Raw genomic sequence first — 26,708 nt, 5'->3', positions numbered from 1 at the left:
TTTTATTTTATCTCTTACATTCATATTTATTAATCATGTGATGCATATATGGTACTTTAACATTCAGTTAAATCTTAGCTAAAATAATAATTATGTTCACAATTGTTCATGAATCGGACATCCTGGCAAATAAATATGCTATATATACCACAATATTAGATGGTAGAAGTGCATTTATGTTTTGTTATATAAGATTGTTGTGGCCTTAACCTTAAGGTGAAAAAGAAAGAAGCTACTGTCATAAGCATAAACTTAGATTTATAATTCCCATTGGTGCATTTTCCAATAGTGAAATGGGCATACTTTTATTGAAATAAACTGTAGTTGGATCTACCATGAACTGTTAATACAAACAGAAATGAAGTGTAAAACATTTTATGGATATATATGACATACCATAATAGTAAATTTATTTTTTAAAATAAAATATTCAAATTTTACAGTGGACAATTATTACACCATTAATTTGTTGGAATATACATTAAATGAAGTAAATAAACATTTAATTAGTTTGTGTTTTTGTAGTTTTTCTTAAATTTTGTCATGGTGTTATAGAACCAGAATAATGTCTGCAACCACCCTTTGTTGGCAGATGAAAAATAGTCATGTTTTTGTCAGTGATACTTGCTGAACAAAAGTTGTCTACACACTTTAAACATTCTGTACATCAGAAAAATGTAAGTTTTGAGTACCATAATTAAACTTTATTTTTGGACCCATGTGGAAGTGAATGGTGCCCTTTATTGTAAAAAAGCTGTATAGATACATGTACATTTTGAAAAACATTGTGGTAATATATACATGTAACTGAATGTATCTATAACGGACATGCACTCATGTATTCTCAATTCCACAGTCCACTTCTGTTTTTACCCCAAACCTAAGACGCGCAGCTGACCGGTGCCTCGCAGCGAGCCGGGCGTTAGAGTAATGCGGTCTTTGACGCTAACTTAATCCATTACACACGACATGTCTTTTGGTGTCCGGTCTCCTTTAAAGTAAAGTAGGGCTAGTGAATTTTTAATCATGGCTAGTAAATTTTTTAAATTACTGATCCCATGGCTAGTGGATTTTATAAAAATTCTAGAAGCTCTGAATAATTAATGTACGTTATAATACTTTAGAAAACTAATTGGTTTGCTTCAATGTACATATATGTACGTACAATGTACATGTAAGCATGGTTTTCGCCAGATCGAGGGTACAAAGGGTAAAATTACATACCCTAAAATCTTGGAAATTAATGGATACATTTTAATTTCTTTTAGATAGATATTATAGTAAGAGAATTGCTGTTTAAAACTTGTCAAAGTATATGAATGCACTAGTCATTCAATTTTAGATTTTAGACCCGTATAACCACCAAGTACATGTACATGTAGGGCACTTATGACCTGTTTTGTTTTTATTACATAATATTATATACCCTCAAATTATTTTCTGGTAGTGAAGCCTGATAAGTACATATATATGTCTTGAATACCCATGACGGCAATACTTTAGCATGCAGTGAGGCATCAGTAACACCCACACATGTGAAGTGCATAAAAAAAAAAAAAAAAGGAAAACAATTGTATTTGAAAATAAGACTGCTACATGTCTTAAGGGATGTAACCACCAGCTAGGTATATATCCACCTCTAGTATTTTCAGTCACTTTTCTGATCACTATATACAGGCTAATTATAGCCAAGCATGGCATGGCGGCCATTTTCCTTTCTTTTAATTATAATCAATTGATTGTTGGAAGATGTTTGAGTGATATCAAACAAAAATAACAGTGACATGTATGCTGTCGATACTCTGCACTATATGTGGGCTGGCCAGGTATGTAAAGAGAACTTAATTAAAAGGGATTTTTTTGCTGTTGACGTGCAGTGCTAGTGCGGGGTGGACTTTAGACCCTAATTAATCGAGGTGTTGTTCAACAAGATGTTCATTATGTTTGGCAATAGGAGGCTGTTCGACAGAAGTACATGGGTGGGCGTATTTGTTGACAAGCACATTGATTTATTAATCATCAGCTGTTGGATGTCAAACATTTCGTAATTTGACGTAGTCTTAGAAAGGATACCTGCTACTTATTTCATTCAGCAAAGGGTCTTTTATATGCACCAGTGGCAGATCGACGTAGCCCAGTGGTAGAACGCTTGCTTGATGCACAGTCAGTGTGTGATCGATTCCCATCGGTGGGCCCATTGGATTATTTCTTGTTTCAATTAGCAGCAAGGGATCTTTTATATGCACCATCCCACAGACAGGGTAGTATATACCACAGCCTTTGATATACCAGTTGTGGTATACTGGCTGGAATGAGAAATAGCCTAATGGGCCCACCGACGGGGATTGATCCCATACTGACCGTGCATCGAGCAAGCACTGTACTACAGGGATACATCCTGGCCCCTGGATCAGGTCAGAGAAATATTACAAAAATTTCAACTATTATTATTACACTATTATTACACTGTTTGTTTCAGCAACTATGGCTCTACAGCTCTAAGAAGGCATGGATATTTATGTCTATAGAGCGTATACTACCAAATCAAATCCCATAGATGAAAATAGTAACATGTGGCTAAAACTTCTACCTGCATTGTATCAATCACTTAATTTTTTTCACAACCAACACACTCACATTTATCACCAATTACAGGACTTGTGGTGTTAACTGCTCTATGAAAAGTTGGGTGCACCTCGAACTTTGACCCAGCCAGAAATTATTTGGGTTAGTACTACCTAGAAGGCATGGATCAGGTCTGGGCCATACAAGAAATATTACAAGACAATTAAACTGTTTGTTTCAGCAAGGCATGCATGGATCAGGTCGGGGCCATATGAGAAATATTACAAGACAATTAAACTGTTTGTTTCAGCAAGGCATGCATGGATCAGGTCGGGGCCATATGAGAAATATTACAAGACAATTAAACTGTTTGTTTCAGCAAGGCATGCATGGATCAGGTCGGGGCCATATGAGAAATATTACAAGACAATTAAACTGTTTGTTTTAGCAAGGCATGCATGGATCAGGTCGGAGCCATATGAGAATGGACCAGCCTCGGTGGCGTCGTGGCAGGCTATCGGTCTACAGGCTGGTAGGTACTGGGTTCGGATCCCAGTCGAGGCATTGAATTTTTTTAATCCAGATACCGACTCCAAACCCTGAGTGAGTGCTCCGCAAGGCTCAATGGGTAGGTGTAAACCACTTGCACCGACCAGTGATCCATAACTGCTTCAACAAAGGCCATGGTTTGTGCTATCCTGCCTGTGGGAAGCGCAAATAAAAGATCCCTTGCTGCCTGTCGTAAAAGAGTAGCCTATGCGGTGACAGCCGGTTTCCTCTAAAAAAATCTGTGTGGTCCTTAACCATATGTCTGACGCCATATAACCGTAAATAAAATGTGTTGAGTGCGTCGTTAAATAAAACACTTCTTTCCATATGAGAAATATTACAAGAAAATTAAACTGTAAATTATTGTACTGTTTGTTTCAGTTACTACAGTTCTAACAAGGCGTGGATCAGGTCGGGGCCATATGAGAAATATTATAAGACAATTAAACTGTTATTATACTGTTTGTTTCAGTTACTACATCTTTAACAAGGCGTGGATCAGGTCGGGGCCATATGAGAAGTATTACAAGACAATTAAACTTATTATACTGTTTGTTTCAGTTACTACAGCTCTAACAAGGCATGGATCGGGTCGGAGCCATATGAGAAATATTATAAGACAATTAAACTGTCAATTATTATACTGTTTGTTTCAGTTAATTACTACAGTTCTAACAAGGCGTGGATCAGGTCGGGGCCATATGAGAAATATGTAACAAAACACAACCTCCACTGAGGTGCTCAGAACCATGGACTCTCAGTATGAGGGTGCGGGATTTAGCTCGATCAGTTGAGTGCTCACCTGAGGTGCTTGCGTCACAGGATCGAACCACCTTGGTGGAACAGTTCAACTGATTTGATTTTTCGCGTTCCAACCAGTGTACCGCAACTGGTCAAAGGCTGTGGTATGTGATTTCCTGTCTGTGGGCAAGTGCATATGAAAGATCCCTTGCTGCATTAGAAAAAAATGTAGCCGGTTTCCTCTGATGACTCTGTCAGAATTACCAAATGTTTGACATCCAGTAGCTGATGATTAATTAATCAGTGTGCTCTAGTGGTATCGTTAAACAAAACAAAGTACAAGAGTCCAGCTCACTACCATTGTAACAACTGAGCTAATATCCCTATTAGCTCCAGGTGGTAAAGCGTCAGACTTTAACACTGAGGGTCTCTGGTTCAAATCACTTCTGTGGAGGTTGATTTTTCTTTTATAATTACAAAACAATTGCACTGTTTGTTTCAGCAAATATAGGTCTAAGAAGGCGTGGATCAGGTAGCAGCCATATTAGAAAGTTTACAAGCAAATTAAACTGTTACTATACTGTTTGTTTCAGCAATTACAGGTATTAGAGGGTACGTGTTAACACCAAATCAAATCCCATAGATGAAAATAGTAACATATATGTGGCTAAAACTCCTACCTGCATTGTATCAGTTGACATATACACCACAAATATAAATACTACCGCCCCTCACCCTTAAAGTGAATCAGAAAAAAGTGGGATGAAGCTGCTCATTTCAGAGATAACAGGTAGCGTCTATATGATTATCCTAGTTCGGCACAAAATTTGAGTACTTGTTTTTACAGGTACCCCATATGTTTCAAGCACAAGGCTACTTGACACTGTTGTACTAGATAAAATAAAAGTGCATACATTTTTTGCCAAGATGAGATTACTTGTTTTCTCAACCAACACACTCTCATTTATCACCAATCACAGGACTTCTGAGGTTAACTGCTCTAGCTATCAAACGTTTGACCCAGCTGGAAGTTATTTGGTTTAGTACTACCTAGAAGGCATGGATCAGGTCTGTTAAAGTTTGTTTTCTTTAACGACACCACTAGAGCACATTGATATATTAATCATCGGCTATTGGATGTCAAACATTTGGTAATTTTGACATATATTATAGTCTTAGTAAGAAACCCGGTACATTTTTCCTTTAGTAACAAGGGATCTTTTATATGCACAAACCACGGTTTTTGATATACCTGTCGTGGTGCACTGACTGGAATGAGAAATGGCCCAGTTAATGGGCCCACCGATGGGAATCAATCCCAAACCGACCACGCATCAAGCGAGTGCTTTACTACTGGGCTACGTCCTGTCCAGATCTGGTCTGAGCCATATGAGAAATATTACAACAAAGTTAAACTGTTATTTTACTGTTTATTTCAGCAACTACAGGTCTAAGAATGCGTGGATCAGGTCTGAGCCATATATGAGAAATATTACAACAATTAAAGTTAAACTGTTATTATACTGTTTATTTCAGCAACTACAGGTCTAAGAATGTGTGGATCAGGTCGGAGCCATATGAGAAATATTACAACAAAATTAAACTGTTATTATTCTGTTTGTTTCAGCAACTACAGGTCTAAGAATGCATGGATCAGGTCTGAGCCATATGAGAAATATTACAAGAAGCCGGCTTATCTAATGAGACTGATGTATGCATATGAGGAAGAGAATCGCCGTCGGTTACGGGTTAGTTCATTTTGTATTTACTAGGTCTAACCTGTGAGGCCCTATGTGGTGGCAGCAGGCCCCCATTGCTTCTGTATATGTTACATACCAAACAGCCTTAGCAGGCAGCAAATTATCTGGATCCCTTGCTTCTGTATATGTCAGATAACCAAACAGCCTTAAATTAGCAGGCAGCAAATTATCAGGATCCCTTTTTCAGTATATGTCGGATACCAAACAGCCTTAAATTAGCAGGCAGCAAATTATCAGGATTCCTTGCTTCTGTATATGTCAGATACCAAACAGCCTTAAATTAGTAGGCAGCAAATTATCAGGATCCCTTGCTTCTGTATATGTTAGATACCAAACAGCCTTAAATTAGTAGGCAGCAAATTATCAGGATCTCTTGCTTCTGTATATATTAGATACCAAACAGCCTTAGCAGGCAGCAAATTATCAGGATCCCTTGCTTCTGTATATGTTAGATACCAAACAGCCTTAGCAGGCAGCAAATTATCAGGATCCCTTGCTTCTGTATATGTCTGATACCAAACAGCCTTAAATTAACAGGCAGCAAATTATCAGGATCCCTTGCTTCTGTATATGTCAGATACCAAACATCCTTAAATTAGCAGGCAGCAAATTATCAGGATTCCATGTTTCTGTATATGTCAGATACCAAACAGCCTTAATTAAATTAGCAGGTAGCAAATTATCAGGATCCCTTGCTTCTGTATATGTCTGATACCAAACAGCCTTAAATTAACAGGCAGCAAATTATCAGGATCCCTTGCTTCTGTATATGTCAGATGCCAAACAGCCTTAAATTAGCAGGCAGCAAATTATCAGGATTCCATGTTTCTGTATATATGTATGTCAGATACCAAACAGCCTTAAATTAGCAGGCAGCAAATTATCAGGATTCCTTGCTTCTGTATATGTTAGATACCCAACAGCCTTAAATTAGCAGGCAGCAAATTATCAGGATTCCATGTTTCTGTATATGTCAGATACCAAACAGCCTTAAATTAGCAATCAGCAAATTATCAGGATTCCATGTTTCTGTATATGTCAGATACCAAACAGCCTTAAATTAGCAGGCAGCAAATTATCAGGTTCCCTTGCTTCTGTATATGTCAGATACCAAACATCCTTAAATTAGCAGACAGCAAATTATCAGGATCCTTTGCTTCTGTATATGTCAGATACCAAACAGCCTTAAATTAGTAGGCAGCAAATTATCAGGATCCCTTGTTTCTGTATATATGTTAGATACCAAACATCCTTAAATTAGCATACAGCAAATTATCAGGATCCCTTACTTCTGTGTATGTCAGATACCAAACAGCCTTAGCAGGCAGCAAATTATCAGGATTCCATGTTTCTGTATATGTCAGATACCAAACAGTCTTAAATTAGCAGGCAGCAAATTATCAGGATTCCATGTTTCTGTATATGTCAGATACTAAACAGCCTTAAATTAGCAGACAGCAAATTATCAGGATCCCTTGCTTCTGTATGTCAGATACAAAACAGCCTTAGCAGGCAGCAAATTATCAGGATCCCTTGCTTCTGTATATGTTAGATACCAAACAGCCTTAGCACCAAACACTTAGTTACAGTTTTTTGACAGGCTTTTACATCCTGTCAAACAATGGCGTAACAAATTTAGTATTACCTTTTAGATCTTTGTTTTATAATTAAACTAAAATTACACTAATAGTCAAACTTTTAAATAAAGTATACACACACATTTTGAGTTTGAGTTTAATAACATAGCCTAACATAACATCAAATTCCTCAAAATGTATTGCATTTTATTTTTTTTGTTAACAAGTAACTATGGAAGGTATTTACTGCCTTTTTGTTAGCTGTCAAGGATTCTGAGTGGTTTCACCCTAAAATCATTTCAAACCGTATTTCGCAAAGGGAGACAACTCTTAGCACCTTATTATCTTGCGTGTTTTAAACGTTTATGATTATGTTGTAATCGTATCGGGAAAACAAAATTGAACACCCGCAGGCAAAGAAAAGTGTTTGTCGTGTTGTACTAATTAACTTGTAGAACCTGTAAAAATGCATGTCAAGTTATTACTTAAAATATGTTCGTGATAATTAGTCCATGTTCTAACATACATGTAGTAACTGATTACGCAATGCTATATTCTAGCATTAGCTTTTAATATGCGAAAAACTACAATCTAGCATATTTTTTAACCAAACATATATTGCTCAAGAAATTTTGTGGTATTCCAATTCATTATGAATTCAAGATGTTTAACAAATTTAATCAGTGAGGTGTGTTGGAGAAAATTTAGTTGGTCTCATTTAGTTTGTATTTTCATACAACCAGTTAAGCAAATCACATGACATTTCGTACACCCAGGCAAATTCTGTGTTGTCCCACAAATCCTGTATTTTCACTCAAATGACACAGTGTATTTGTGGTATGCATTAGCTATCGACCAATTAAAACGCATGACATTTATCTAAAAGGTAATAAAGGCTTTTATGACTGCGTTGAAATTTGTCACAGACTGACTAAAGATAAAGTGTGGAGCACCAAACACAAGGTTTGATGATAGTACGTTGAAATGTGTCGCGTACAGGCTGACTGCAGGTAAACTGTGGAGCGTCGAACACAGGCTGACTATACCAGTAATGAGAGAAATTGGTAAAATTTTAAAGTACTATAAGTATTGGATACTGATATATGAAATTATAAGCAACTAGTATACATGTACCTTGCTTCTTTACTTTTTTTCTTTGTTTTTTGTTCAGGGTGCAGAGAATGTGTGTCGAAAAGAAACCTTTATTTGTTCTTCGTCGTAGCCCAGTGGTAAAGCACTTGTTGCTGGGCCCATTGGGCTATTTCTCGTTCCAGTCAGTGCACCACGACTGGTATATCAAAGGCTGTGGTATGTGCTATCCTGTCTGGTGCATATAGTACTTCCCTTGCTACTAATGGGACAATTTAGCAGGTTACTTCTCTGAGAATATATGTCAAAATGATCAAATGTTTGACATCCAATGCGATGATTAATAAATCAATGTGCTCTAGTGGTGTCGTTAAACAATTTTTTTTTAACCTTTTTAAAAACTGTTCTTTGTTTCTCAATGTTGAAGTATAAGGTGGAACACTAAATCCTGGTCCTGACTAAATATAGTTTGTACAGCATCAAACACAGGCTTTGGCTGACTGAATGTAATCTGTGGAGTGCCAAACACAGGCTTTGGCTGACTGAATATAATCTGTGGTGCATCAAACACAGGCTTTGGCTGACTGAATATAGTCTGTGGAGTGCCAAACACAGGCTTTGGCTGACTGAATATAATCTGTGGTGCATCAAACACAGGCTTTGGCTGACTGAATATAATCTGTGGTGCATCAAACACAGGCTTTGGCTGACTGAATATAATCTGTGGTGCCCCAAACACAGGCTTTGGCTGACTGAATATCTGTGGAGCACCAAACACAGGCTTTGGCTGACTGAATATCTGTGGAGCACCAAACACAGGCTTTGGCTGACTGAATATCTGTGGAGCATCAAACACAGGCTTTGGCTGACTGAATATCTGTGGAGCACCAAACACAGGCTTTGGCTGACTGAATATAATCTGTGGTGCCCCAAACACAGGCTTTGGCTGACTGAATATCTGTGGTGCATCAAACACAGGCTTTGGCTGACTGAATATAATCTGTGGTGCCCCAAACACAGGCTTTGGCTGACTGAATATCTGTGGAGCACCAAACACAGGCTTTGGCTGACTGAATATCTGTGGAGCACCAAACACAGGCTTTGGCTGACTGAATATCTGTGGAGCATCAAACACAGGCTTTGGCTGACTGAATATCTGTGGAGCACCAAACACAGGCTTTGGCTGACTGAATATCTGTGGAGCACCAAACACAGGCTTTGGCTGACTGAATATCTGTGGAGCACCAAACACAGGCTTTGGCTGACTGAATATCTGTGGAGCATCAAACACAGGCTTTGGCTGACTGAATATCTGTGGAGCATCAAACACAGGCTTTGGCTGACTGAATATCTGTGGAGCACCAAACACAGGCTTTGGCTGACTGAATATCTGTGGAGCACCAAACACAGGCTTTGGCTGACTGAATATCTGTGGAGCACCAAACACAGGCTTTGGCTGACTGAATATCTGTGGAGCATCAAACACAGGCTTTGGCTGACTGAATATCTGTGGAGCACCAAACACAGGCTTTGGCTGACTGAATATAATCTGTGGTGCCCCAAACACAGGCTTTGGCTGACTGAATATCTGTGGTGCATCAAACACAGGCTTTGGCTGACTGAATATAATCTGTGGTGCCCCAAACACAGGCTTTGGCTGACTGAATATCTGTGGAGCACCAAACACAGGCTTTGGCTGACTGAATATAATATGTGGAGCACCAAACACAGGCTTTGGCTGACTGAATATAATATGTGGAGTGTCAAACACAGGCTTTGGCTGACTGAATATAATCTGTGGAGTGCCAAACACAGGCTTTGGCTGACTGAATATAGTCTGTGGAGTGCCAAACACAGGCTTTGTATTTTATTTGTTTATTTGTTTATTATTAATCCACTGCCCACCTTTCTTTTTACTCCTTTGAATTCCATCTCATTTCTTCCCAATCTGGCAATTTCTATCTTTCAATTTCTTTCGCTGTCCACCTCCACATCCCAGTCCTTGTCTCTCCAACCACGACTGTGGAGTGCCGAACTCAGACTTTGGCTGACTGAATATAGTCTGTGGAGCACCAAATACAGGCTTTGGCTGACTGAATATATAGTCTGTGGAGTGCCAAACACAGGCTTTAGCTGACTAAAGGTAAGCTATGAAGCACCAAACACAGGCTTTGGCTGACTAAAGGTAAGCTATGGAGCACCACACAGAGGCTTTGGCTGACTAAAGATAAACCGTGGAGCACTAAACACAGGCTTTCGCTGACTGAATATAGTCTGGAGTGCCAAACACAGGCTTTAGCTGACTAAAGGTTTGTGTCGTATTGTATGTATTTTGTATATCGATGTGCACGTGACGATGTGTCATATTGTATGTACATGTAGTTTGTATGTTGATGTGCATGTTCTTCGTTTGATCGTGTGATCTGGAATTGAAGCTTATAATACGAAAGGGGGCGGGACATAGCCCAGTGGTAAGACACTCGCCTGATGCACAGTTGCTCTAGGATAGATCCCAGTCAGTCGGACCACTGGGCTATTTCTTGTTCCAGCCAGTGCACTACTACTGGCATATCAATTAAAGGCTACTGTTTGTGCTATCCTGTCTGTGGGATGGTGCATATAACGGATCCCTTGCTGCTAATGGGAAAATGTAGGGAGCTAGTTTCTTCTCTACAAGACTAAATGAAAAATACAGCCATGCAAACAGTAGAGACTTCCTTCTCTATCAACAGTTTTGTTTTTCAGGACGAAGAAGCCGAAATAGAAAGATTAAGGAATGCACAGGAAAGGTAAGTCGACTTGATGATTTGTTAAAATTACTATGGCTTGCAGATTTCAACATCTTCTATAATATATAATAACTAATGAACTCGTTATGATATGTATTTAAGGTATATCAGTGTGTATATATATGTGTGTGTGTGTGTGTGTGTAATATATATATATATATATGTATGTATGTGTATGTATGTATGTATGTATGTGTGTGTGTGTGTGTGTGTGTGTGTGTGTATATATATATATATTTATTTATATATATATATATATATAATACACTGCTAACTCAAGCTTTGTATTTAAGATGTTACTGGATAAAAATTGACTGCTAACGCAAGCTGTGTATTTAAGATATGTTAGTGTATGTAATTGACTACTAACTCAAGCTGTGTATTTATACTCAAAGGCAAAAGTTATTGTGACATTGATTGTTTGGGAGTAATAAATTTGTGAATGGATTTATGGATGTAAAGCAGAGAAAATGTGCATGAAACAGCTCAAAGAAATGCAACCAAGCAGTTGTAGCAGCGATTGCATGCTTTGTGCAAGAAACATGGAATATTCGGGAGAAATGCTGTCCAGTGTTCACCATAAAAGGCCAGACATTCAGTCGCAAATCATTACCACTCTGTGCAGCCTTCAGAAGTCCAGAAGTCAGAAAAAGACCATTAGTGAACTGTTTGATGCAATTTTGTCATGCCACGCCTCAGTGAAAATGAAAGATGGTGAGACATAGGGATGCTTGAATCTGGGACCTCGCAGCGTGACGTCGCAGGTCAATTGAACGTCCACAGAAACACCATATGGCACTTATGGCAATGATATCAACAAAACAACCAGGTCAGGGACCGTCCCAGTAGCGGCCGACCACCCGTGACAACCTCTCACCAAGACACATGGATCTGAACCACGCATCTGTGAAACAGGTTTCAGCCAGCAACCATCACAGCCCGTACCATCCCTTTCTCCAGCGTTTGGTGGCCTCAATAAGACGACGGTGCCAGGTCTGTATCAATGCTCAAGGTGGACTCACTCGCTACGTACGTACTGACTGTGTAAACTTCGCTCTGGACCCCCTCTAGTGATGTGGCTCATTTGCATATGGCAGGTGCACCCTTTTCATGGACTGTTGCTTGTTTTCATACCTTTGGACATTTCTCTTTCCATGTTATAACGTTTCATACACAGCAGTAAAAACTTATCATCAATTATCTTTGTCTTTTGTGTGTCACAATAACTTTTGCCTTTTAGTATAAGATATGTCAGTGTATATAATTGTCTACTAGCCTAGAGCCACCGAAAATCTGCGTTTGACAGAGGCAAATTCCACGTTGGAAATCGGCCGATTCCTTGATTTTCCGTGCGATAATAGCAATTTCCGAGATTTTCCATGTGGTAAGAAACCGGTAATTCCACAATGGACCCATCATCTGCACACAAACCGTCGTCAAAACGGCAATTTCTGTGACTTATATATTCAAGTGCGGACACAAACTATATTAAATAACAGTCTAGTATTTGATTGCATGTAAACAAATAATAAATAATAATACATTGCTTTGCATTAATACCATTATTATCAGAAACCGAAAGTGACTGCACTTTATGATGTGCTATGTGCTATTGCGTTCAATGTATTTTAAGTTATTGTCAGTTACCAGTCATGTAAGAAAGCACGAGGTTATTTCAATGAATAAGAAGTCAAAAGATCTCTGTTTATTGACAAAAGTACGATTTTGAAAACGGCCGATTCCGTGATTTCCGCGGTTGCGGATTTTCGGTGGCTTTACTAGCCCAAGCTGTGTATTTAAAATATGTCAGTGTATATAATTGTCTACTAACCCAAGCTGTGTATTTAAGATATGTCAGTGTATACATTTGACTGCTAACTCGAGCTATGTATTTAAGATACATGTATGTCAGCTAGTGTATATAATTGACTGCTAACCCAAGCTGTGTATTTAAGATATGTCAGTGTATATAATTGACTGCTAACTCGAGCTGTGTATTTAAAGGTGGGTTTATACTTTTTACGCCGTTACATGGCGTTAAACGCTAGCACACGTTATGCCGGTTGACGGCATGAGCTGGCGAGTGACGGCAGACATTAAGCGCCATTGTCCAAGTATAAACACACGGACGTACACGCTCGCAGACGCCGACCTTGTTTCAAGACTCCGCGGTAAAATTGAACTTTGAACAAATATTAAGATGGTGGACATAAGCGACGAGGAGGCACTTCACCTCGTACAGTTGCAAACAGCAGCCGTCTTGTGTTATTTAGAGAGCCAGATATCGCCAAGAGTATACATGCGACCTATATTTTCTCGCCGAAAGCAACACGGTGATTTTTTATCATCTAGTGCGAGAGCTTGAGCTTGCTGATGCGCAATATTTCAGTAGGTACGCTCGTCTTTCACCCACACTCTTCGAAGAGGTTCTGCAGCTGGTTGGACCAGTTATTCAACGTGGTCGGACACAATCGGATTCCAATCGGTCCAAAGGAACGTTTGATGATGACGATCAGGTAAATATGTGTACCTCGCAAGAGCTGTCATCTTGCACTTAGTTAACTGTATTTTGTCTGTTTCACCTCGCAGCGGAACGTAGCTCAGTAGTAGAGCTGTCGCTCAAGATTCCTCCTAGCTACTTCTCTTTGCAGCCAGTGCTCCACAACTGGTGTAACGAAGGACGTGTTGTGTGATATTCTGTCTGTAGGATGGTGCACATAAAAGATCCCTTGTTGCTTATCGCAGAGTTGCCCATAGTGTGACAGCAAAGTTCATCAATGTTCTCCATTCTGCTGTACAGTGACCCAGTGCTGTGTTGTGAAATGACGTAACTACTTCTGATTGGCTGAATAGCTGACGTCTTCCAGCGCTTACCTTGAAAGTTCAACAGGGTTGAACTTTGAAAAATGTTCACGCCGACTCTCGCCGGCGTGAAAGTATAAACCGATGCGTTGGCTTTCGCCGGTGGCCGCCATTTACCGGCATGTGCTAGCGTTTAATGTCGTGTGACGACGTAAAAAGTATAAACCCACATTAAGTTACATGTATGTTAGCTAGTGTATGTAATTGACTGCTAACCCAAGCTGCGTATTTCAGATATGTCAGTGTATGTAATTGACTGCTAACTTAACCTGTGTATTTAGAATACATGTATGTCAGTGTATATAATTGACTGCTAACCCAAGCTGTGTATTTAAAATATGTCAGTGTATACAATTGTCTACTAACCCAAGCTGTGTATTTAGAATATGTCAGTGTATATAATTGACTACTAACCCAAGCTGTGTATTTCAGATGCGTTAGTGTATATAATTGACTTCTAACCCAAGCTGTGTATTTAAGATATGTCAGTGTATACAATTGTCTACTAACCCAAGCTGTGTATTTAGAATGTCAGTGTATATAATTGACTGCTAACCCAAGCTGTGTATTTAAGATATGTCAGTGTATGTAATTGACTGCAAACTTAACCTGTGTATTTAGAATACATGTATGTCAGTGTATATAATTGTCTGCTAACCCAAGCTGTGTATTTAGAATATGTCAGTGTATATAATTGACTGCTAACCCAAGCTGTGTATTTCAGATATGTCAGTGTATATAATTGACTGCTAACCCAAGCTGTGTATTTAAAATATGTCAGTATATACAATTGTCTACTAACCCAAGCTGTGTATTTAAGATATGTCAGTGTATACAACTGACTGCTAACTGTGTATTTCAGATATGTTAGTGTATATAATTGACTGCTAACCCAAGCTGTGTATTTCAGATATGTTAGTGTATATAACTGACTGCTAACTGTGTATTTCAGATATGTTAATATAATATAATTGACTGCTAACCCAAGCTGTGTATTTAAGATATGTCAGTGTATATAACTGACTGCTAACTGTGTATTTCAGATATGTCAGTGTATATAATTGACTGCTAACCCAAGCTGTGTATTTAAAATATGTCAGTATATACAATTGTCTACTAACCCAAGCTGTGTATTTAAGATATGTCAGTGTATATAACTGACTGCTAACTGTGTATTTCAGATATGTTAGTGTATATAATTGACTGCTAACCCAAGCTGTGTATTTAAGATATGTTAGTGTATATAATTGACTGCTAACCCAAGCTGTGTATTTCAGATATGTTAGTGTATTGACGGCTTGGCCTATTAAGTTCTGTGTCTTTGATATCTTTTCTCAATTTGTTAATACCACATGTCACTTTCAGTGTTTGTAGTGCAAAACGAAAATTGTCCGTGAAAAAAGTGGTTTCCTCCAAAGTGTCGTCAACTGGCAAATCTAAAAAGACTAAACAAAAGGGACGGGGCAAGAAGTCGCGCATGTGGGTGAGTTAAATTTCTCATTTCTGTTTGTTTTAGTGTACGATATTACAGGTACATGCAACAAGTGACTCAGCCTCCATTAGCGGGACTTGAACCAAGGACTATCAGTGTGTGTTCAGTGGTAAGGGCCAGGTAACGTATAACGAAGTATAACTAAGTGTTTTTACGTGTGATGGTATGCGTACGTTATAATTCCTGTTTTATACTCTGGTAGCTGGAGGAATTCATGCAGTGGTAAAGTCCTCGCCTCATGCGCAGTCAGTCTAGGATCGATCCATGTCAGTGCATGGTCTCATTGGGCTATGTTTCACATTCCAGCCAGTGCACCACGACTGGATCTGTCCCGGATCAGGCCCCTGGCTATCCAGGAACAGGACCTGAGACAGACATACTCGAAACCTTAGTGGTATATGAGCATGTAAAGCTAATTTAAAGTCAAAGCCATGACTGGTATATCAAAGGTATGTGCTATCCTGTCTGCATGGTGCATATTAAAGATTCCATGCTACAATATAATAAAAAAATGTAGCCTTAGTTCATGCATACAAATGTTACCAAATGTTTGACATTAATAAATCAATGTGCTCTAGTGGTATCATTAAACAAAACAAACTTTAATGTAGAGCATCTAGTTGGAATTTCATCATTGTTCGATCATCAGTTATAATCGGTTTCCATCAATCAATCAATTTTCGATAAAACAATCTGTTAAAATTAATATATAAACATATATGCAAAATACATGTATTTGTGATAAATCAGATGATTTATGTACACAAGCTGTCATGGGCTACCAAGGTTTAACACAATGACAAAATTCTGATATGCTGTCAGTATTACAATGCCTCACATGTGGAGTTTTCGTTAGTGTCTTAACCTTCTGACTACTGTAGGCGAGATATCTCGCCAGACGTCACGCCAGTCGACATACTGTACACTGTATACAGTGCATTCCCCAGTTCATATTTCCCACTGTTTTGCACATGATACTCACCGGAAATGTTTTTTTTAAAACAGGAAACAGTTTACTTGACAACAATTTGGTTTTGGCAAGTATTTTTGCTTGACAACAATGGCAGCACATCGCAGTCATTTTCAGGGATCGATAGCTGATTGTCACAGATAATTTGATAATAAATTTGATCATTTTACTAACAACGAAAATCACCAAATATTTGGATATGAATCATAGTTCGTTTTTTAAAAAACAATTCTGGTCAGAAAACAACTGTTATTGGGAATAATGGATATAAATACTGGACAGCTGGTCACAAATGCCCATAAGTAAACGCTACGAGTTTTCAATTTTTGTCCTAATTTTAATTGATATGAACTGATCTAAAATATCATAAAAAATTGAAAAACTCACGAAAATAATACTTACCGATTCAGATAATATGTATTTATAAAACATTTAAATGAATATATGTGAATATATGTGAGTAAAAATTATAAACTTGTACCCACTCAACGTGGTTTTTGTCATAAATTAATCCAGTAGTCTAAAGGTTCATTAATTCCGGGTCTTCCATTTTATTTAAAAGTCGTTACAAATAAAAAATATAATAAAATTCTTCAGATGAAAATGATATTATTGTTATTATTTTATTATTATTTCATGCCATTGTAATTTTAAATCTTCGCTAGCAGTACTGAACAGCCACCTGAATATAATTATAACGTCCGGTCACTGATCGATCGCCGCTGTCAATTTGATCATGTGTCTTGTCGCCTGCTCTTCCAGTCTGTGTTCCCAAAATGACATAAAGGCATGAATTCCCTCAAAACCGGATGTTTTTTCACGGCCCCTTTTTAAATATCTGTACAGAAGAGAACCTCTCTAAACCGGATACCTCTTATGACTTTTTATTTGGTTCCGAGGGTGTCCGGTTTAGACAAGTTTCATTGTAGTATATCTAGTATTACAATTAACAAGTCATGTTCAGAATAAAGACTAAAATTAAAGTATTAGTAAATTTACCATTTGTTTCACTCCTAAGTCATTTACGTTCTGTCAAGAGAAAGAAAAAAAGATTACATTATTCTATAAACATATTACAGGCATTTTTATTGAATATCCTTTTAATTAAAATATGTGGGATTTCTTTAATAAAAACAATACAATGTCTTACAGATACTCCTAATTAATAGGTGTAGCTAAGTGTGTATTGGAGTAGAGACAATATCACTGCATGTGTTTAATTTTATTGTTCAACTGTACGTTTACCACAAAAGTCTTGGATTTTATGGTAAATCATTATAGTTATATCAATGAAACACAGTGCATGATGTTATCCCATAATTGTTAGGATTACAATTAATGTATATGCACCTGTTGTATTCATCAGGCCAAACCCTACCAATCGCTAATTTTATATTTTCAATAGAGCATTTTGTATTGGGAATCAACTGGAATTTTATTATCGACATCATGAGCAGTTAAATCTATTGGCACCAACCAATCAGTTTTCTGTTACATAATCGGTTAGAATTATATAAACGTGATAATTAAAGCAAGATTTTAATTATTATGACTATGTGCACCTATTGTTATGTTTGGGTGGAACGTAGACCCGTCGGTGGGCCCATTGGGCTATTTCTCGTTCCAGCCAGTGCACCACGACTGGTATATACACCACGACGGGTATATCAAAGAATGTGGTATGTGCTATCCTGTCTGTGGGATGGTGCATGTAAAAGATCCCTTGCTACTAATTAAAAAATGTAGCTGGTTTCTTCTCTAAGACTATGTTAGAATTACCAAATGTTTAACATCCAATAGCCGATGATTAATAAATCAGTGTGCTCAAGTGGTGTCGTTAAACAAAACAAACTCTTTCTTTTTTAAATTTACATCAGTTCCAGTATTTAAACTGTATAGCAACAATTACAGTTAACATTTCCCACAGCAATCTATACTCTTCAAAAAAAGCAGGGGAACTCTAATAAGAATTTACAATTGCCAAAATTGTAAGGTATATTAGCTGTGGGAAACGATCATATGATAATGGTGAATTAATTGTGTGAACATTACAACCGGTAGTTCAGTATTACAGTAGGTTTTATGACCACCATGCAAAGATCTTGAAGGACGATTGGGGTCAGAAGTGAAATTTGAAAGTGGACGTTTTTTTATCAGTAAATCGCAAATTTAAACAATAAAAATTACTAAAAACAAAACAATAACAACTGTATGATCAACAGAATGAAAAAGATTGACAGAAATAATGTTCCACAGTGATTAATTGACCTTCCGGGAAATTATCAAAATTGAGAATGACACGTACCCCATGCACATGTACAGGCAACTGCGTGATGCATGTGCAAACTATGGAATGTGTTTCGGTGTGTTAATAAACAGACCTGAACATTCTTTACTAGGATGTCTGTGGTCAAAACGTATGTTCGGTCTAATAGTTGATATTAACATTAATATTTCAGTTCCCCTACTTTTCTTGAAGAGTATATATGTACTACACATCTGTGTATATAGAGCCCAGATATTTACATTATAGTTCCATCATCCAAACTGTAGCAACAATTACAGCTAACATTTCCTACAGCAATCTACATGTACTACACATCTGTGTGTATATAGAGCCCAGATATTTACATTATAGTTCCATCATTCAAACTGTAGCAACAATTACAGCTAACATTTCCTACAGCAATCTACATGTACTACACATCTGTGTGTATATAGAGCCCAGATATTTACATTATAGTTCCATCATTCAAACTGTAGCAACAATTACAGCTAACATTTCCTACAGCAGACTACATGTACTACACATCTGCGTGTATATAGAGTTCAGATATTTACATTATAGTTCCATCATTCAAACTGTAGCAACAATTACAGCTAACATTTCCTACAGCAATCTACATGTACTACACATCTGCGTGTATATAGAGCCCAGATATATACATTATAGTTCCATCATTCAAACTGTAGCAACAATTACAGCTAACATTTCCTACAGCAGACTACATGTACTACACATCTGCGTGTATATACAGCCCAGATATTTACATTATAGTTCCATCATTCAAACTGTAGCAACAATTACAGCTAACATTTCCTACAGCAATCTACATGTACTACACATCTGTGTGTATATAGAGTCCAGATATTTACATTATAGTTCCATCATTCAAACTGTAGCAACAATTACAGCTAACATTTCCTACAGCAATCTACATGTACTACACATCTGTGTGTATATACAGCCCAGATATTTACATTATAGTTCCATCATTCAAACTGTAGCAACAATTACAGCTAACATTTCCTACAGCAATCTACATGTACTACACATCTGTGTGTATATAGAGCCCAGATATTTACATTATAGTTCCATCATTCAAACTGTAGCAACAATTACAGCTAACATTTCCTACAGCAATCTACATCTGTGTAGAGCCCTGGGCCCACATTTTTAAAGCAGTCTTAGCCTACGAAATCCTAAAAGCTATGACGTCACTCCCTATGATAGTTTAAGATTTCGTAGCGCTCAGATAGCTTAGAAAATATAGGCCCATATATTTACATTAAGGTTGACGATAGTCACTTTTTGCACCCATGTTTTGGCTGAATTCATACATAATAAATGTAGCATATCTTACCGTAATTTCACTTGAAATCCATATTTCGTAAAAGGTACAATTTTTTAATCACAAGATTTTCTTCAAACACATTCAGGTGCATTAGTAATGTTCAAACAAAATATTTTCAATACCAATTTTGCATTGGAATTTTTCCAACATTCTTAAAGCAGAAAGTCATTTACCCAGTTTAGTGCTATTGTAAGGAGATGTAAAGTGATGTCATTGAAATACTGACATCATTCAAATTCAAAATTAGCTAACATTTCTCACAACAATCTACATCTGTGTAGAGTCCAGCTAACACATTAATATTTTCAGTTCTGATCGATCATTGGAATATCACTAATAGATCACACAGTGCACATTTAATGTGAAACGTCATTTTGTCACAGGTAATGTGATGCCACCAACACAGACTTGTATATGTACCAAATACAATAAGACTTTTTTTCTTTGCTCTATACTTTCTCCGCTTTCTTTCCCACTGTCCTATAATTCTCTCCACTTTCTCTCTCTCTTTTTTTTTTTTCTCTCTCTCTATCTTTTCTCTCTCTCTATCTCTATCTCTCTTTCTCTCTCTCTCTCTCTCTCTCTCCCTCGTTTTATCCAGGGATTCTAGAATTTGTATAAAATCCACTAGCCATGCGTATATATAATTAATTAAAAAGAGATCAGTAATTAAAAATATTTTATAGCCACGATTAAAATTCCACTACATCTACTTTACTTTATTTAAAGTAAATACAATTTTACTAATTGTAATAATCAGATTTTTGACTAGCCATCGGGCATTGCAATAGTAGTTATTTACTAGCCCAACATTGAATATCACTAGCCATGGGAGTGGGGCTACCATAATCTAAAAGCCCTGCTTTATCTCTCTCGATGTAAAGTATGCAAATGGTTTATTCAGATTTGTTTTTCTGTATTTATATTATTTCAGAAATTCACACCAGATGAACCGAACTACAAACCTTTATCACTTTGCGCATCTGCATTTGCACCCTTCCAGATTGATAATTATTCCTACAACAAGTAAGTGCGCATAATTAATACCAGCAATTTGCACTGCGTATCTCGTAGAATCCTCAACTGTTGGTTTGTCAAGTATTTGTTTGTGTGTGCCTGTCTTTGACGAGTTCTTGGGGACAGGATGTAGCCCAGTGGCAATGTGCGATCAGTCTCATTCCAACCAATGCACCATGACTAGTATATCAAAGGCTGTGGTATTTGTTATCCTATCTGTGGGATGGTGCATATAAAAGATCACTTGCTACTAATGGAAAAATTAGCGGGTTTCCTTTTTAAAACTGTATGTCAAAATTACCAAATGTTTAACATCCAATAGCCGATAATTAATAAATCAATGTGCTCTAGTGGCGTCATTAAACAAAACAAACTTTTTTGATGAGTCCTATTATGGGAATGGTATCAATGTCTGTTTACTTCTGTCTGTAAACTATTCTAGTGCACACCAAATCTTGTATACTGATACATGTAGAGGACCATCAAATGACAGATGCAGGAATATACACCCAGCCCACTATAGCGACCATGGTCACCGGCTGCTTGTGCTCTCTTGCACTTGCCAAGCACGGTCGGTCCCCTCAACTTGCCCACCCACCCACAACCCATCCCCTTTCGATCTGTCCTGGACGAAGAAGCCAGCATAAGTCGACACCTGCACCCATGACAGGCGTGCACTGCAACAGCAAGCTCTGAACGTGCACGTTAAACCCTAGCTTTGACCCGACCTGATACAGGAACACCTTGGGGTGGGTTTGTGTCACATACATGTACCATTACTTCTACATGTAGGTCACTATAGCTGTCATCTACGTTTCAGTATAGTACTGCACACATTAAAAGAGTGAGTTCTTGTCCCAGACATACATGTGTATTATCCTTATTAATTCATATAGGATCTTCAAACCTTGCTTACATGTACAACTTGGCCGAGTGTCAGATATCATTACTAGGTCACTGTGACCCACTTTTCATGGGTATACGTACTGCACATTAAAGGCAATCCTTGTTTGGCCCATATATTCATTATTAATGCAGAATTACCAAATGTGCTCCAGTGGTGTTGTTAAACACAGCGAACTTTAACTTATATCTTCCTCATTAAGTCATAGACATGTAGGACCATTAAACCTTGTATGTAAGTACAACTTAGGATGGCAGTGTGTTGCATACCATTACTGGGATGATCATATGTTCCATACAATATTACCGAGTCACTCGGATCAAATTTTCATGGTTTACAGAAGAAAATCATTTTTGAACCATATCTTCCATACTAGCTAGTTCATACCATCAATTCAAACATGGCATGCAAGTACTACTTAGGTGGCAGTATGTCATTTACTAGGTCACAGTGACCTACTTTTCATGAGGGCTGAACATATCCCAGTCAGTGGTAAAGTACTCACGTGTGCAGTTGGTCTGGGATTATAGTCCTCAGTGGAGGGCCAACTGGACTTTTTCTCGTTCCAGCCAGTGGACTGGTATATCAAACGACATGGTATATATGTGCCATCCGATCAAAAGTACAGCCAAGAAATGGCAACATCTTCAGGAGTTAAAGCCTGTAATACCAGTTGATAATTTCCATGAATTTAATCATTCTTTATCTCGCTTGTAAAATGGGGCAGGACATAGCTCAGTGGTACAGCACTTGCCTGATGTGCGGTCTGTCTAAGATCGACCCCGTCGGTGATGGGGCGGAACGTAGTCCAGTGGTTAAACGTTCGCTTGATGCATGGTCGGTCTGGAATCGATCCCCGCCAGTGGGCCCATTGGGGTACTTCTCACTCCAGCCAGTGCACCACGACTGGTATATCAAAGGCTGTGGTATGTACTATCCTGTCTTTGGGATGGTGCATATAAAAGATCCCTTGCTGCTAGTCGAAAAAGAGTAGCCCACAAAGTGGTGACAGTGGGTTTCCTCTCTGAATGTCTGTGTGGTCCTTAACCATACATATATGTCTGACGCAATATAACCATAAATAAAATGTGTTGAGTGCATCATTAAATAAAACATTTCCTTCCTTCTTTCCACCGGTGTACCCATTGGGCTATTTCTTGTTCCAGCCAGTGCTCCACAACTGGTATAACAAAGGCCGTGGTATGTACTATCCTGTTTGTGTGATGGTGCATATAAAAGATCTCTTGCTGCTAATCGAAAAGAGTAGCCCATGAAGTGGTGACAGCAGGTTTCTTCTCTCAATATCTGTGTGGTCCTTAATCATATGTCCAATGCCATATAACTAAATAAAATGTGTTGAGTGCAGCATTGTTCAATAAAACATTTCCTTCCTCACTTGTAAAACATTCAACTCAAGTCTTCATTACATTTTATTTGATTGTAATTTTATGAATTATTTCAGAAGTAAACAAATTCTACTGATATTAAATTGTCGTTTATTGGCATTCAGCATAATTGGAGGAATTAAGTGGGACCTGCATTAAATATACTGACCATGCAACAGGGAAATTTAAGAGTAAATTTCCAGAAAAGGACAAAGAGCTTTTTGGAAGATTATTGCAAAATAATTAAACACATAATTACACTATACATCAGCAATATTCAGATTTGGAGTGACTTCCCATTTTCAAAACTTAAATTTAATGACTTTATAGTGCTCTCAATGTAGTTAAATTTATAGTGCTTTATTCGTGTGGATTCAGAGTATTTTGGTAATGTGAAAATCTTGTATGACACGATGGTGAGCAGATTTTGGGAGTGAAATTAATTAATACTCATATCTGAATGTATGAAACATATTATAAAAAAACATTTTGACAAAATTATTATATTATACATGTCAAACTTTGAATTTAGGTGGGGTGTTTTGTTTGCTGTTGGTTTTGGGGTTGTTTTTTGTTTTGTTTTAGGATTCTGCATATAATCATAAAAAATGATATAATAAAGATATTTTGGAATTGCATCTCATGATCTTGTCCCTCCAACCCGAAATCTAGGATTCCTAGAAGCATGGAGTCGTACTTAATTCGCAGTTTGGCTATTATTAATATTATGCTGGTCTTTCGTTACACAGATGTCCACAGTACTTTCTTTCTTTCTTTATACTTTTTCTCTATTTCAGCATGTACTACTACATACCTCCAAGTAAGCCAGATGGGGAAAAGGAAAATAAAAAAGTGCTTTGTGACGACATTAAAAAACAGTCTCACACTCAAAAGCCAATTAAGGTTGTGGCAAAGAAATGTAATCTGGTGAGCGTTAATGTTTCAACCATCTGTACTATTTACCTCATGACTAGCAGTGATTTCGTTTGTTATATAATAATCATTTGTAATTTTTGGTGAACTTCTCTAAACTAAAAGTTTTATAAGCATAGCTAGATCATGGTATTTGTAATACATATAGCTATGTATATATTTGTATATAGACTCTCAAAATTAAAGGCCATGATATTCTGATCCATTGCTACTAATGAAAAAATATAGTGTGTTTTCTCTCTAAGTCTGCATATGCCAAATACCAAATGTTTGACATTCAATAGCCGATGATTAACAAATCAATGTGCTCTAGTGGTGTCGTTAAACAAAACAAACTAACCTTTAATTGTAGTACATGTAGCTATATATAGACTCTAAAAGTTTTATAAGCACAGGTCGTGGTGTTTGTAGAACATGTACTGTATTTTCCAGCCTCCAAACAAAAACTGCAAGCTTTTTAAATAGCTGGTAACTACATGTACATTGTGACAATTACGGTTGTACAAGTATATCTTACAAGGTAGTAACTAGCTTGTTTCGAGGTAGTATCTGGCACCTTTTTTACAACCAGGTGACCAGCTTGTTATATGCTTGTGACAAGCTTGTTACCAACTTCCCGCATACTTGTGACGAGCTTCCCGCAAGCTTGTAATGAGTAACCTGCACGCTTGTCCAATTTAAGCTTATATTTGGAACCTTTTTACAACCATGCGACCAGCTTGTTATATGCTTGTGACAAGCTTGTTACCAACTTCCCGCATGCTTGTGACGAGCTTCCCGCATGCTTGTGACGAGCTTCCCGCAAGCTTGTAATGAGTAACCTGCACGCTTGTCCAATTTAAGCTTATATTTGGAACCTTTTTTACAACCTTGCGATGAGCTTCCCACAAGCTTGCGACAAGCTACCCGCATGCTTGTCTAATTCTAACAAATCCAACAATGATCAGTTAAGCATGAACTGTTAAAAGTTAATAAAACAAAAAATATGTGCTACATGTAGTCATGCAGATACTTACAGAATTAGTTTTCCTGTATGATAGACATGCATGTTCTATGTATGTGGGGTAGTCTTGACTAAACTGATCCTAAGGAAACTCCTATATTCTTCTTCTGTGGGAATTTCATGTTAATTTTTGGAACCAATGATGATTGTTAAGGTTATAAGTTGTAGATTTAAAAAACATATAGTGTCATTCTGACCATGTTCAAGGTCAGGACCCAAATTTAACTTACGGCATCATTAATGTGAGCGGAACTATGTCTCAGAAACTTGGGGGGGGGGGGGGGGGGGGTTTTTTTTAATTCAAGATGACAACCATGACTTTTGACCTACAGTTTTCTGCTTTAGTTCCCAAAGTGTCAGATTTATCTGACCAGTAAAGACTTTATTTGCAAATTATCATTTTATTTGTTTTTATTATTATTATATTTTCAGAATTCCCACATGAAACTTCCCAGTATACATCACAAGGCAGGACGGATGTGAATATATACATTCATTTAAAATAATAAATAATAATAGTTCATATATTATGATATATTTATACACTACCATCATCACTATCGTCATCACTATCGATATCATTACTTTCATGTGCATGTACTGTTGTTTTGCACGTCCCGTTATACAATGATTTTCCTATTTAAAGATTGGGGATACACACCACTCAGAAATTAGTACCAGCATGGCACTCGAGCGGTGAACCAATTTTGGTAAATTAGCATTTTTCTTCAATATGTTTAAAAAATGTTTTACTTCAAATTATATATTTTGATAAATAATTTTACTGCCACCATTACACATTCTTATGCAACTTGCAATATTATATTATATATCAATATATTTGTATTGATTTATTTTGCATATTCAAAAACACTGTATAATAGTTTATGTATATAATAAAATTTGCATACTTTTGACGACCAAGTTTGTTTTACATATTCAAAAACGTGAACTATACTGGGCCCTCGGGGTGCATTTAAAAGTGGTAGACGGGTGAATCAAGGATTTTGTAAAGGGGTGTCACACATATTTCTTTGGGACATGTGTAAAAGCTAAAAATGTCTCAACTGCCCAAGATGTCCCAATTGAGACCTATCTTGTGCCGAACACCAGCCCAAGATGTCCTAACTGAGACCTATCTTGTGCCGAACACCAGCCCAAGATGTCCTAACTGAGACCTATCTTGTGCCGAACACCAGCCCAAGATGTCCTAACTGAGACCTATCTTGTGCCGAAACACCAGCCCAAGATGTCCTAATTGAGACCTATCTTGTGCCGAACATCAGCGCAAGATGTCCCAACTAAGACCTATCTTGTGCCGAACACCAGCCCAAGATGTCCTAATTGAGACCTATCTTGTGCCGAACATCAGCCCAAGATGTCCCAACTGGGAGATCTTGGGACATCTTGGGCCAAGACATGCTATATAAAATAAGT

The 26,708-nt window shown here is 37.6% G+C and overlaps 1 protein-coding gene across 2 annotated transcripts in view; it reads left to right on the top strand.

Moving 5' to 3' along the window:
- Positions 1-26,186, top strand: part of LOC121387463 — a 77,973-nt gene extending 51,787 nt beyond the window's left edge. For both annotated transcript variants that reach the window (XM_041518585.1, XM_041518584.1), the window contains exons 17-22: positions 5,483-5,603; positions 11,027-11,070; positions 15,298-15,415; positions 20,964-21,055; positions 24,133-24,262; positions 25,704-26,186. In XM_041518585.1, coding sequence (XP_041374519.1) covers positions 5,483-5,603; positions 11,027-11,070; positions 15,298-15,415; positions 20,964-21,055; positions 24,133-24,262; positions 25,704-25,754 — 556 coding nt within the window. In that variant the 3' untranslated portion in view covers positions 25,755-26,186. The remainder of the gene's footprint in view (positions 1-5,482; positions 5,604-11,026; positions 11,071-15,297; positions 15,416-20,963; positions 21,056-24,132; positions 24,263-25,703) is intronic.
- Positions 26,187-26,708: the final 522 nt, after the last annotated feature.

Source organism: Gigantopelta aegis, chromosome 13 (assembly GCF_016097555.1).
Source record: "Gigantopelta aegis isolate Gae_Host chromosome 13, Gae_host_genome, whole genome shotgun sequence".
Taxonomy (NCBI): domain Eukaryota; kingdom Metazoa; phylum Mollusca; class Gastropoda; order Neomphalida; family Peltospiridae; genus Gigantopelta; species Gigantopelta aegis.
This window is presented reverse-complemented; position numbering and strand designations above follow the sequence as displayed.